Here is a 13,759-nt window from a genome sequence, read left to right on the forward strand (position 1 = left end):
CCAACGCCGCTGCCACTGCAGCATCAGCCCCTATCTGGCAGCTAGCATCTGGGGCTCCCACCAACCCCCTGCCTGCCTGTGATGCGAGCCAGAGGGCAGCGGCTGCACGAAGACACATTTGTATTCAGGCTGAGCCAGGCTTCACCTCCCTTCCTCGCTGGCTGTGCTGGTTCTGGCTGGCAGCCCGTCTTCCAGGCCAGGGAAAGAGAGATGAATGATTAACTGCACCACCGGCGGATAATTCCCCCATTAAAAAATGAAAATGCAATTGAGTGCCATTATCAGGTGCTCCTGTGGCTTCCCCGGGGACTGGCACCATCAGCTGCCCGTCAAATGTGGTCACTGCACCCAGCATGCCTGGCCTGGGCTCTAGCAAACACAGCTAAGGGGTGGCCTAAGCCCCCTCCACCTTGCAACAGGTCGCTACAGGACTGTAGATCCTGGATCCTCCTCAGGCACAGCACCCACCTACAGCTGATCAGGAAAGTGAGCACTGGGTGGTACCAGGTCACCTATGAGACCAGAGGTGGAAAAGGGGCAAGATCAGCTCAGGATTCACTGTGAGGCTGAGTTCTGGGTGAAGGGGCCAGCCAAAGAGTGGGGGACTGGAATTTCATTTGGTCACTGGGAAAAGAGGTGAGGGATCCCCAGGAGACTGCCCTGTGCTCAATCAACTCAGGGCTAGGGAGGAGGGCTGGCTGGGATCAGCAGCCAGCTTCAGTCCTGCCCCACAAGACAGCTGGGTGGGACCTGCTGCCTCATTCCCCTCTGCCAGGCAGAGATACACCCTGTGTAGGCTGGGGTCTCACTCTGGTTCTGGCACAGCATCCTTAAGTACAGCCATGGGGCCAAGAGGAGTCAGCGGGGAGAAGGGGCTCCTTGGGCCATGGGGCACAGATCTTGCAGCTGCCACCACCTGGCATGTGGTGCCAGCACCACACAGCACTGGTTTCAGAGACAAGCAGACAGGGAGCATGGATGGAATGAGGTGGGAAGGCATAGGTCGTTTGCCTGTTGCAGAGACAGCCACTGTGGGTGCCCTGCTACCTCCCACGCTTTATTTGCCCCACACGTGTACAAGCTTGCTGCCCCCAAGGGCAGCTGGGGCAGCTGGGCAGTACAATCCTCCTGCTCCAGAGAGACACACACCCCACGCACACCTGCCCCGCAGCGTCCCTAGGGGGCCCTGGTCCCCAGCGCAGCCCACAGCCCTGGGGGGGGAAAGCGCTCAGGTTGACAGCCTCTCCCCGGCTGCTGCTGGGACACGGAGAGGCTATGGAGCAGCAGGGTGAGCTTGTGTGCCCCAAAGGAGTCTGAGGTCGGGGGCTTCCTGGAAGGATGCTCCCCCATCCTCCAGCCCCCGCCGACGCCAAGTGACGTCCTTGCTCCTTGCTGGGCGGCGGAGTGAGCGGCGGGCCCGCGGAGGAGCCTCGCCTGTGCCAGGCATGCTCCTGACGCGGAGGGGATGACGCAGGCAAAGCCTCGTCTCCAACTCCGTGACCACCAGCAGCGGGGATGGGGAAGCCATGAAGCAGCCTCCATTTGCCTCCCCGGCTCCGGAGGGTAGAGAGGGGAGAGGGTAGCTCGGCGAGAAGCCCCCGGCGGGGGTCCCAGCCTGCTGCTGACACGGGCGGTGCTGAGCACCTGCCCTCCGTCCCTCCTGCCCGGCTGGCCAGGGCTGGCTGGCAGCTGGCAGCTTCGCAAGCGGGGCTAGAGCTGGTGATGGGCAAAGCCCTGGGGAGCCCCGGGCGGTAGCGGCAGGGCCGAAGGGACCCCTCCCATCCCCATCCATCCCCATCATCACGATCCCCGCCGCCATCCTCATGCGCTCTCGCTCCCGGCACTGCCCCCTCCTCCCGCCAACTCGCCGGCGCGGCAGCCCGGAGCCCTTACCTGGAAACGCTTCTTCACCCAGATCTTCTTCATGCTTCCGCAGAGCCCCGCGGGCCCGGTCACATCGGCTCAGGCCCAGCAGGACGCCAGCCCGCTCCCGGCAGGGTTCCTGCTGTCAGCAGGCCGGCGGTGCAAGCGATGCTCCGAGCATCCTCCGCTGCCGGCAGCCGGGGACGGCGGAGGGAAAGGAAGGAGCTCGCCAGGTTGGGCTCTCGGGAGGACTGGAGCTGTGAGCATGAAGCATCACTGGAGTGCTCCTCCCTCCATCCTTCCCCCGCCTGCCTCCGCCTCCCCGCCAGCCCTGGCACACTGTAACAGCGGCAGGGGACGGGCAGGGCACAGGTGGTGGGGTGTGAGGGCAGCCACGGAGAGGTGGAAGGAGGGAGAGGTGTGGCTGAGGCGGCCACAGGCCTCCCCTCACGCTGGCTTTGGCTGCACGGTACCCAGGGATCCGAGCCCAGTGCCCAGCAGTGCGGCTGTATCACTGTACCATGCCATTGGTCCATCCTGCCCCACCGCCTAGGGCAGGGGCAGCTCTTCTCTCCCGTGCTCAGCACCCACCACCACAGCTCCCGCGGGGACAAGACTAATGCACCATACTGCACCAGTGCTGCATGAAACTGCCCTCCACGTGCTTCCCCCAGAGTGTCCCCTCAAAGTGCTCCACTGCCACATTCCTACACAGAGCAGCACAGTCACAGCGTACCATGGCACTGCCTGGCAGAGATCCAGGCTCACCAGCACTCTGCTTGGTACCACACACACCCTAGCCAGCTTTAACACAGAAAGGTTCCCTTATCAAGACACAGGTGTGGGTCGTAGCCCTGATGCCCCACCTGTAAATGATCAAGAGCTAGTATGGGCACAGCCCTTCACCCCAGCCCCTCTGGTCTGTCACTGCCCAAAGCCACAGCACACAGCCCCAGGCACTCTAAGGCAGATTTTGTTCCTTGTCTTCCTGGTGCCTCAGGACACATACAGGAGACAGGAGGCCTGGGCCAGCATCACTTTTTTGTGGCTGGTGGCCATGCAAGCTGGACACATGAGACCTCTCCTTGTTCTGGGGTAAGGACAGGACTGGGTGCCCAGGACTGGGCAGTGATGGGCTCCTGGGTTCTGGGCAGAAGCTGAAGGTGGAGGTCTTCATTGAGATTGATCAGGGCCATTAAGACCTGTTAGTGCTTCTGGGCTGCTGGCACTACTCCAGCATGCCTTTCCCTGCTGAGCAGCCCCAGCCCTGCTAGCCTGTCCCTGTTCTCAAGCTGTGCCAGGGATGTTAGGAGGAAGTTGTTGGCAGAGAGAGTGATTGGCATTGGAATGGGCTGCCCAGGGAGGTGGTGGAGTCGCCATCCCTGGAGGTGTTCAAGAAAAGCCTGGATAGGACACTTAGTGCCATAGTCTGGTTGACTGGGTAAGGCTGGACTGGATGATCTTGGTTGGATAGGTTGGACTGGATGAGCTTGGAGGTCTCTTCCAGCCTGGTTGATTCTCTGATTCTCTGGGTGACACCACAAATAAGACAGAGGGGCAGTCTCAGCCCCACAGAATCAGCGTAGCCTTTCCTGCCTGCCATGCCCTCCACAGCCTTCAGTGGCCCTGTATCACCAACTCACCAAGCCACTGAGCCCCACAGCACTCATCAGCCACCTTTACAGGCTCCTACAGAAGCTGCCAAGGTGCCAACCCTACCAGCTACCCATGCTGCCCCCTCCCACTGCTGAGCATCCCTGGGGACGCCGCTGGAGGCCTCCCCACGCGGCACTTGCCCACATGCAGCTCACCTGTGCCCCACGCAGAGCTGCGCGCAGGCATCGAGCTCCCCGGGAATCTTGGCAGCTCCAGCAGCTTTTCTGCGCTTCCCCTCCCATCTCCTGACTCCCAACGTGAGGCTTTTCACGGCTCCATAATAACTCGCAAATTACCCAGTACAAAAGGAGCTGTTTATACAACACTTGTGACAATCCCACAGCTCCACTGATGATGCAGGGTTTCCGTGGAGACCCCGCACGTCAGGCGAGTCCCACGAATGCCAGAGCTAGCACTGAGGGATTCTCCTGTCGGAGTCAGAGGACTCTGCTGTGCCCACCAGCCCCGGGTGGGGGCAGGCATGGAAACCTCTGTGCCAGGGCTAAGCAAAGGGACAGGCTGTGGGGCTTATGTCTGTCCCAGTCCTTGCGCTCAGGATACGCCTGCCAGGTGCTCTCACCCAGGCTGCACGTGCTCGTGGTGCACTGGCACAGGCTCCCCAGAGAGGTTGTGGAGTCTTCTCTGGAGACTTTCAAGGCCTGTCTGCATGTGTTCCTGTGTGACCTGAGCTAGATTGTGTGGTCCTGCTCTGGCAGGGGGGCTGGACTCAATGATCTCCTTGGGTTCCTTCCAACCCCTAACATCCTGTGGTCCTGCTACAGACCTGCAGAGCCTGTGACTCTTTTTCAGAGCCAAAGGAGAGAAAAGCCTAGTCAGGGATGTCAGAAAGGAGCACTGAGGCTTGCTCTTGGCATGCAGTGGTGCCAGGGCAAGGGTGCTGCCATCATGGCACTCACAGGGACAGCCTCAGGGCTGGCCACAGGGAGGAATCACATGTGCCCAGCCAAAATGTAGTCACTGGGGTATCCTCTGGTGAGTGCCACGCCGCAGGTCCTGGCTGACTGGGCACTCTGTCCTTCCCAGTGATTGTGGCTCTGACACTCAGCCATCCCCCAAAAACCCAGGAGTGGTTCTGGGCTGTCCTGCAGATGCTGCATCTCTGGAAGCAGCTGAGTCACCTCTGAGAGCCCAAAAGTCCTTCCCCAAGGCATCAGCACCTGTAAATCTCACAAGGGCAAAGTCCCTGCAGATGTCTGGTTGGAGATGATAGCAGCCTGCACCCAGGGAGCCCCTCTGCCCTGCCCTGTCTCAGAGCCAGTCCTGGCACTGCCCTGCTCTTCTGCCAGGCAGGGACACAGGGCAGGAGACAGCAACAAGCAGAACTATTGCACAGTAAAGGACAGAGCTGGGGCAGATGTCCACATTGCCATCCAGCTCCAGCTTCACCTGCTGGACACACCAACCCCAAGCAGAGCAGAAAGAAAGCAGTTGTTCAAACTACAGCACTAATTATGCTGCTCAAGGCACCACAGCTCAGTGCCTTCACAGCAACTCTGCACAGATCCTGCCCCTGCTCCACAGCACCAGCCAGGCATCAGCCCCCCAGCCCTGGCCATCAGCCCCCTTGTCCTGGTGCTGCAGTAGTTGATGACAGTGAGTGCATGCAGCCTTCTCAGGTAGGAGGAGGTCTGGGCATGAATCTTTCACGTGTGTGTTTGCATCTTTCAGAGCTTCTGGGGGTGGTTTGTGAGATACGAGATGGGCCCCAGCCCTGCCCCCAGGGGAGAATTAATGCAGCAGTATGGCCCTTGTCATAGGACAGGGCAGCACCATAGCTCCTTTCTGGCCCTGAGGAAGAGAAATACTCTGTTGTGACCCCTTTCTCAAGGGCTAGGGACACCTCAGGTGCCCTCCCCAACACTGCCTCCCCTTGCTGCCACTAGCAGGATGCCCAAGCAAGTACACAGTGCCTGTGGCAGATAGAAAATAGGGGATGCAGGACAATGATGTGACCTTGGCTGTGGGTGCCTGGGCATGGAGTGGGATGGCAGGAGGCATTCTGTCCCTACCCTGCCAGCCCTCCTGCTGGCATTCCTGCTGCCTGGGCTAGGAGGCTGTGTGCAGAAGATGGTGGGGGGAGCAAGCAGGAGTGCAGGCAGCAGGGTAGAAGCAGCTAGACCCTTCCCAGTGCCACCATGCCAGGGCACAAACTAGCAACCTGGTGCTGGGAGGCAGGAGGGGAACAAGGAGCACGAAGCAGCCCCAGGAGGAGGAAGAGGCCATAGCCCCATCGTGCAGCCCTGAGTGGCAATGCTATATTTACCCACCCGCAGGCCCAGGTCTCAGCCTCTTGCCTGTAACACAAGCCCTGCAGCCTGCCAGAATCTGAGTGGATGGCACATTCCTCGTCAAAAATAACCCCCCAGCAGCAGGCAAGAGGGCAGGGGTGGAGGTGAATGACTGGACAGCTGCACCCACTGCTCTGCTTACTGATGAGCAGACCTCCATGTATGCAGTGCCCCAAGACAGGGACCTGCCATGTGTGGAAACTACACCACCCCCTGCCCAGATGGTTAGGGGCATACCTGAGAGCCTGCATCCCCAGCATCTGCCCATGGGCTAGCCCCGGTGCCACCCCTAGTGACATGGAATGGGCACAGCCCCAGGGTACATGGCTGTGCTTGGCAGGCATCCTGAGGCCAAGTCCAGCCCTGTTCCTCCTGCACTGCCCAGCCCTAGGGACCTGTCCACATGCCAGCTGAGACCAGCACCCAGGTGGCACCTGCCAAGCAGCTCTGCAGAGGCAGGACCCGTGCTCACACAGATGGGCATAGTGCCCACTCCATGGTGAGGCAGAGCAGCCCCAGCTGCATCCCAAGGTCCTCCAAGATGCTACTGTGATCTGGGACTGGGGAGGCAGCCAGGAGAAAGTGAGGGAGCCCCAGAGAGTCCCACGGGAGGAAGGACATGGCAATAGGAGGCTTTAAGTCCTGCTCAGTCCCCAAATGAGGCTGGCAGGGGCTCCAGAGGGAAGGGGCAGTTGGCATTAAACATGAGCGTGATGCTGTAAAGTAAGGAACTAAAATTAGGCACTAAGATAAATGGTCAGAGGTGCTGAGCCACCAAGGACACTGACAGCACAACCTTCCCCACTGGGGTGGCATTGCCACCACCATGCACCACCAGCCACAAAAGCATGCCCACACTCCCCCAGTGTGGCTCTGGGCTGGACAGGGAGAGGCAAGGAAGGGCTGCTGTGCACAGGCAGCTCCTGTCCGCTTCCCTGCTCCTAAATCAAAGATGGGTGCAGGCTGTTCTCTGGCAGAGGAAAGGTTCCAAGGATATGATTGCTGAGTGCAGGTGGAGGCAAGTGGAGCAAACCCTGTGCTAGGAGCCCAAGGCAGAAACATCCAACCTTGAAACAAGAGGCAGCTCTGACAGGGAGGATCAGGCAGTGCTGGCATGGCAAGAGAGGGTTGGGCTCTAAAAGATTAGTTTGGCTTCTTAAGAGGTGATTTAGTTTGGTTTGGGGGGGCCGGGGGGGCTGGAAATCAGGAGATGTAGCTGAAAGGTGATACAGGCTTTAGAGTCCTAGAGTCTTAGAATCATAGAATCAGGCAGGGTTGGAAGGGACCACAAGGAGCAGCCAGTTCCAAGCCCCCTGCCATGCCCAGGGACACCTTACCCTAGAGCAGACTGCCCACAGCCTCAGCCAGTCTGGCCTTAAACACCTCCAGCCATGGGGCCTCAACCACCTCCCTGGGCAACCCATTCCAGCCTCTCTCCACTCTCATGCTCAACAACTTCCTCCTCACATCCTTTAGTGAATCAGGGGGCAATGAAGCCATGGCAGGGATGAGGGCTGGATGGTGAAGGGTCTGGACCATGTCTGGGTGCACCAAGGAAGTCCCTAGACCAGCCTGGTGCTGGCATGAGAAGGGCATGCACACTGCATCTGTGCTCATGGAGCTGGGGCTCAGGGGACAATCTGCACCAGGAGAGTGGTGGGGACACAGCAGGAACAGTGTGACACGGGATGGTGTGCCCCGGGAGACCCTGTGCCCAGCTGCCTGCCCAGCCCCATGCCTGTGCTTCCCGTGCTGGGTACTGACGCACTCAGGGGACCTGGGAGAAGAGCAGGAGAAAATCATTAGTGGGGTGGAGCGACAGATTCAGGGCAAGGGATTAGAGGAGCTAAATCAGGCTCATGCGAGCAAGGGGGAATGCTGAGCTGGTACAGGAGGAGCTGCTGGAGCTGAGAGTGGAACGGGGCAGCATAGAGCCCCCTCCCCCTGCCCTAGCCCACCAGCAGTGACCTGAGCCACCTTGAGGAGAGCCAATGCTGGCATTTGGTCTAACAGTTGTGTACAGAGAGATGTTAGGTTGTGGTTGGAGTGGATGATCTTAAGGATTTTTCCAACCAGGCAGTTCTGTGATTCTGTGATAGACACAGAGAGCTGCAGCCTGGGCTGTGTGCAGAGGAGAGGTGGAGGAATGAGGAGAGGCTGAGGGGGCTGGGGGTGTGCAGCCTGCAGAAGAGGAGGCTCAGGACAGAGCTCATTGCTGTCTACAACTCCCTGAAGGAAGGCTGTAGCCAGGTGGGGTTGGGCTCTTCTGCCAGGCAAGCAGCAACAGAACAAGGGGACACAGTCTGAAGTTGTCCCAGGGGAGGTCTAGGCTGGATGTTAGGAGGAAGTTGTTGTCAGAGAGAGTGATTGACATTGGAATGGGCTGCCCAGGGAGGTGGTGGAGTCACTGTCCCTGGAGGTGTTGAAGCCAAGCCTGGCTGGGGCACTTAGTGCCATGGTCTGGTTGATAGGCTAGGGCTGCACTGGATGATCTTGGTTGGATAGGCTAGACTGGATGGATAGGTTGGATAGGTTGGACTGGATGAGCTTGGAGGTCTCCTCCGACTTTCTTGCTTCTATGATTCTATCATTCTATGAGTGGGCTCTAGGCCCAGTAGAGACCACAACTCAGCAAAGGCAAATGGAGCAAGAGAACACTGATACCTCAAAACATGGGGTCCCAGGACACCAAGCCCAGAGAAAGACCTCATGCTGAGCAGGAGCCTTGCACACATTTTCCCTTACAAGACCAGCAACTGGCCAATAACATGGCTCCCAGGACACTCAAGGGAACCAAGACAGGCTGCCCCTGCCCAGCACAGAGGCAGCACAGCCACCAGTGGAACTTCCACAGTTTCCAGAGAGCTGGATCTTGGCAGGGAGCGTGGGGAGCCCCTGAGCAGCCTCCATGCTGGAGAGCCGTGGTCCTGGCAGGGTGCCAGGGCAGGGGTGCAGAGCAGGGGCACAGCTCTTCCATTTCACATCATGAGCTGTCTCACTGCTCGCTTGCTGGCAGTGCAGAAAATGGCTTCAGGGGAACAACAGCCTGAGTGCCAGTGCCCTGCAGTGGAGCCAGGCGATAGGGCTAGACTCCCCCCCCCCACTGCATCCCAAAAGTTCCACACCAGCACCTGCAGGATATGGTGCTCCCTGGGTGCTCTCACACCATGGACACTGTTCTGCCCCAAGGCAGAGGCAAAGCCACACCCAAGGCTGCCACGTTTCTCACCCAGCCAGATGCCCCTGGAGCCTACATGTTTCCAGAGGTATCTCTGCCCCAGGGCTGGCTTTTTGGGTGGCTGTTTGCTTGGTGGCAGTGCACTCACCAGCCTACTCACAGCCAAGTGCCTGCTGAGAGGAGAGCCTAGGGCAGGGTGACATTCACCCCAGGCGTTAGGCAATCCTGGCTGCTGACATCCTCACTCGGCTGCTCCAGAAAGGCAGCAGTGAGAGCTGGTGGCTGGGAATCAGGAGCAGGGATGAGTGTGTCAGCACAATGGGAACGGGTACCTGGGGAAATCAGACAGTGCTGCAGGGCAGAGGCAGCGGAGACTGGTGCCATGGAGCGGTGCAGCTGCACATCAGAGTGAGAACAGGGTGGTCCACCCACCCCAGTCCCTCCAGGAAAGGCTGTTCCAGCTCTGTGGGGCAGTGCATGGCTCTCGTTCTCTGCAGACACAGTGCCCCACATCTGCCTGTGCAGTGCCATGGCCCCAAAGCTGCAATGCACAGTGACCTCACAGATGCAGGCTGAAGCACAGGACTTTCCACGTGAACATAAGGAAAAACTTTTTCACTCTGGGAGTGACAAAACACTGGAACAGGCTGCCCGGAGAGCTTGTGGAGTCTCCTGCTCTAGAGACACCCAGGACCTGCCTGGATGCCTTCCTGAGTGACCTGCTCTAGGTGATCCTGCTCTGGCAGAGGGTTTGGACTGGATGTTTTGAGGTCCCTTGCAACCCTTGATGTTCTGTGATTGACACGGATCCACTGCAGAGCAGGACTCCTTCTCTCCTCTCTCCGTTCCCCTCTCCAGGCCCATGAGCAGCACGAACACCTCCTCCAGCCTCCAAACATCACCCCTCCAGTCTCCGAGCTCACACAGAGCAACACCGCTTCCTCTTGCACTGCAAAGGCTCCTCCTGCTCTCCCACTGCCACTTAGTCCCCCTCTCAAGCTGCAGCATCTCCCGTGCTGGAAAGCCAAAGGTCAGCTCCTTCCCTAGAGCCTGGGGGGTCAGCACTGCCTCCTTCGCCCTCTGCCCTCGCTGTCCGGCACAGACAGCACAGCTTGAGTCTAAAGAGCAGTGCCACTAGCCAGCATGGCACACTCCCCAGCGCCCGGGCCCGCGATGACCCAGACAGCTGTCATCCATCCTGGGGCAGAGCGGGCCGAGACCCAGAGCTGCTTTGTCCCCGTGCAGGATTAGGCCCACCCATGCGAGGGACCGCATCAGCCCCCAGCTGCTCTTCCTGCAGCAGAGGAGCCTGAGCGGCTGCCTGAGCGCAGCCATGCGGGCTCCAGGGGGGCATCAAAAGCTGGCTCCGCCTCTGCTCATTAGCCACCGTCCCCGCCCACCCCGGGGCATAGGCTCCCCCCACTCGGCAGCCTCATCCCCGCTAATTAGCCACCGTCCCCGCCCACCCCGGGGCATAGGCTCCCCCCACTCGGCAGCCCCGAGCCGCCTCCTGCGGTGTCAGCCTCCTCCCTACAGCCCCACAGCTGGGCGGTGCCAGTTCTGGCAGTGCCGCCCCAGCGCCCGGGGCAGGTCTGGTTGGGCATGCACAGGCAGCTTTGCCCTCAGGCAGCCGGTGCACGGGGATGGCTTGTGCAGGGGCACTGGAGAGTACCAGGGACCGTGTCAGTGGCTGTGGCAGGTGGCATCTCCTGTGCCACGCACCAGAGCCGCGCCTCTCTCCTTTTCTCTCTCTCTCCTTCTGCCCAGAGCAGGCTTAGTATCACATGCTCCTGACACCTCCATGCCCGTCCCTGGCATGTTGCCTGGCCTGGAAGTGCCAGCCACATGCTGCCTGCAGGCTAGAAAGCCACCACTGTGCTGTCAGCACTGGGCACCCCTACCTGCGGTAGGGCAGACACAGCAAAGTGCAGCCCTGGCTGGCCCCAGGCATGTACTGCAGCAGAAGCCTGCAAAGCACCCTCAGCAAACGCATGCCCACGGCTGTGCTGGCACAGCAATTACAGTGGCCACACTGCCCTTACCTTCCATGTCAATGATGGCCAGCACAGCACTGGTCATGGCCTCTCCCCGCTCATTCTCAGCGATGCAGGTGTAGACACCAGCATCCTCCTTCTTGCTGTCCCGGATCCAGAGGGTACCATACTCCTCCTCACGTGGGGCCAGCAGCTCCTCATTTCGGTACCAGCGAAGGCTGGGCTGGGGGTTGCCTACTGCCACCACTCGCAGGCGGATGTCACAGCCGGTGCCGATCGCTGCGTTCTTCAGTTTCCGTACAAAAGCTGGCGCTGCCAGGCGAGCCGGGCCCTCGTCCTGCTCTGCAGTGACCTTGGCACGCTTCGGGGGGATGCCGGGGCTCGGCGGAGCTGCCCGGGGCTCCCCACCGCCCCTACTCATTCCACCACGTCCCCGTGCTCGGTGCATGGTCTGCAGCTCCCACGCCCTCACCTGTGACCCCCACCACCCCCAGCTGCCTCTGCTCTCCCCCTCTTCACCCCTGCAGCCTCAGGGTGTTGGGTGCCTGCCAGGGGTTTCAGAGCAGGGGCAGCCCCCAGTCCAGATGCTGTCTAGTTCAGTGCCTTCCCCTCGTCGGCTGCAGCCCCGAAGGTCGCAGCGCCGTGGGCAAGTGAGAGGCTATTTTTAGGCGGGGACTCAGGTTGCTGCTCGCAGAGCCACCATTCACGGAGCACCCGGTGCAGTGCGGTACCAGCACCCCGTGTTCCACTGCAACCCCGAGCCCGCCCAGTGCTTTGGCACCTGCTCGTCCGCCGGCCTGAGTGCGAGTCCCACGGGTGCCGGCTGCTGGCTGAGCCGTCCCAGCGCTAGGGCCTTGGCGTCCCCCCCTCGCCTGTCCCGTCCCGCACGGCCCCCGCTGCGCTGCGCTCCCTCTGCCCCCTCTCCCGAAGTGGCAGCTGCCTCTGATATGTCACATTCCTTGGCCAGGCTCCCCCTCTCCGCGCCCGCCGCCCCGGCCCTGCAGCCCAGCTCTGCTTGCAAAGATAGAAAGGGGCCAGGTCCTTTCCATATTAGCAAAGAGACTCGGGGGGGAACCCAGCCTTCCTCCCCTCCCTTCCCCTTCCCCGGCAGTGTCACCGGATCGGGACACAGAGCCCCTGGTGGCATGTGGAGGGAAAGGACACCGTCATGCTTCCTGCAACGCGAGACCCCAAGCAGCAGCCAGGCTGCGGGGCCCCTTAGCCTCACCCCCAGCAGGCAACAGAGGCAAGAGTCCCTGCATCCCTGCTCATCCCAAATCCACCCTGCCGCGAGGTTGCAAACAGGGTAAACTTCCATTTCTCCCACCGAGTCTCTGCCTCACTGCCTGGCCGGCATAGGTCTTGGACAGCCCCACACTCAAGCCCTGACTGGAGCAGGAGCACCTCACACTTTGGGCTTGGGGTGCCTCATGAGGGCTCCCATCTGCTGTGCTTCAGGCAGTAAGAGCATGGACTATCTGTGCCACCCCCGGAGCCAGGCAGGGCTTCCCCAGCTCCCAGCACGATGGCACATGTCTTGACACCTGGCCTGGCGGCCCTTGCCAGGGCTGTAAAGCCGGGTGAGCAGGAGGAGGGCGACACAGCATTCTGCTCCCCAGCGGCAGGCCAGCCCCGACGGCTTCAGCACAGCCCATTGCCACCGGTCCCGGCGCCCCAGGAAGCACAGCCCGTTGCTGCAGTGCCCCTTTCAGGGGTATTGCAGCCTATGCCACCGGTCCAAGGGTCCTGGCGCCCCGGGAAGCTTCATCGTTAAGGAAAGAAGTTGCAGGCTTGTGCGGCTGAGGCACAGCGGAGCAGGATGTTCCACTAACCCCACCGTCCCAGAACGGCTGAGCTGAGCAAGCCTCAGGGTCTCTGGAGGGTGAAGGAGAAGCCTGCCGGAGGTTTGGTGGGGAGCGGTTGACCCATGCCTGTGCAGCCCTTGAGGATACAGGGCTGCTCTGATCCCTGCCTGTCCTCCCAGCCCGGGGGACAGAGTCCTGGCTGAGCCATCCTGGCCGGGCAGGGAAAGGAGGAGATGATCATCCCTTCCAGGGCAGCCCTGGGGACCGTCCTCGATGCCACAGGGCCCCCTGCTGGAGATGGCTCTTCAGCTACTAAACTCTACAGCCCGGGCAAGCCCCGCAGCCAAAACTAGAGTTTGCCGCACTGGCATCTCCACCAGGGAGCTCACAGTCCCATCCCCACCGCTGGCAGCAGCACCTGCTTTGTCCCTAAAACACCACCCCCTGCCAAGCCAATTGGGCTCCCGAGGCTCTACTGCCTGGCAGAGGTGGGGTGGAACCTTTGATGCATCCCAGAGTAGAGCAATGCTGAATCTCTACTGCTTGTGGGATGCTTGACCCTGGGTTCCCCTGATTCAGCTGCTGTCTCTGGGGCAAAGGAGCTGAAGCCCAGACCCCCAACCAGAGGGAAGAAGGCATTTGTGCTGGGAGGAGAGGGTGAAGGAAACAGACTGAGGTTGGAGGTTGAGCCTGGCGTGAGGCTAGGGGTGAAGTTGTGGGATTGGCTGTGAAGTGCTATGGAAGAGGTAAATTTAGGATGAGCAGGGGCTGTGCTTGCAGGCAAGTGGCAATGGCAGGAGCTTGGAGAGGTCCTTATCAAGTATGCATCTGGGACAAAACTGGCCGAAGAGGAGACATCTGTGAAGCTGAGAGCCACTGGGCCATGGTGTGAGACCCTGGGTGTATGGGTGGGCAAGGAACAATCACCTGTAGCCCCTCCAAATCTGATCAGGG

General features: G+C 60.4%; 1 protein-coding gene across 5 annotated transcripts in view; it reads right to left on the bottom strand.

The window, feature by feature from the left end:
- Positions 1-2,652, bottom strand: part of SPEG (striated muscle enriched protein kinase) — a 32,010-nt gene extending 29,358 nt beyond the window's left edge. For 4 of the 5 annotated variants that reach the window (XM_064164519.1, XM_064164556.1, XM_064164546.1 and 1 more), the window contains exon 1: positions 1,894-2,403. In XM_064164519.1, coding sequence (XP_064020589.1) covers positions 1,894-1,926 — 33 coding nt within the window. In that variant the 5' untranslated portion in view covers positions 1,927-2,403. Of the gene's footprint in view, positions 1-1,893; positions 2,404-2,599 lie in introns of those variants that run through there. The other variant, XM_064164512.1, reaches the window with a different exon arrangement.
- Between the last annotated feature and the right edge of the window lie 11,107 nt (positions 2,653-13,759).

Source organism: Pogoniulus pusillus, chromosome 2 (genome assembly GCF_015220805.1).
Source record: "Pogoniulus pusillus isolate bPogPus1 chromosome 2, bPogPus1.pri, whole genome shotgun sequence".
Classification (NCBI taxonomy): domain Eukaryota; kingdom Metazoa; phylum Chordata; class Aves; order Piciformes; family Lybiidae; genus Pogoniulus; species Pogoniulus pusillus.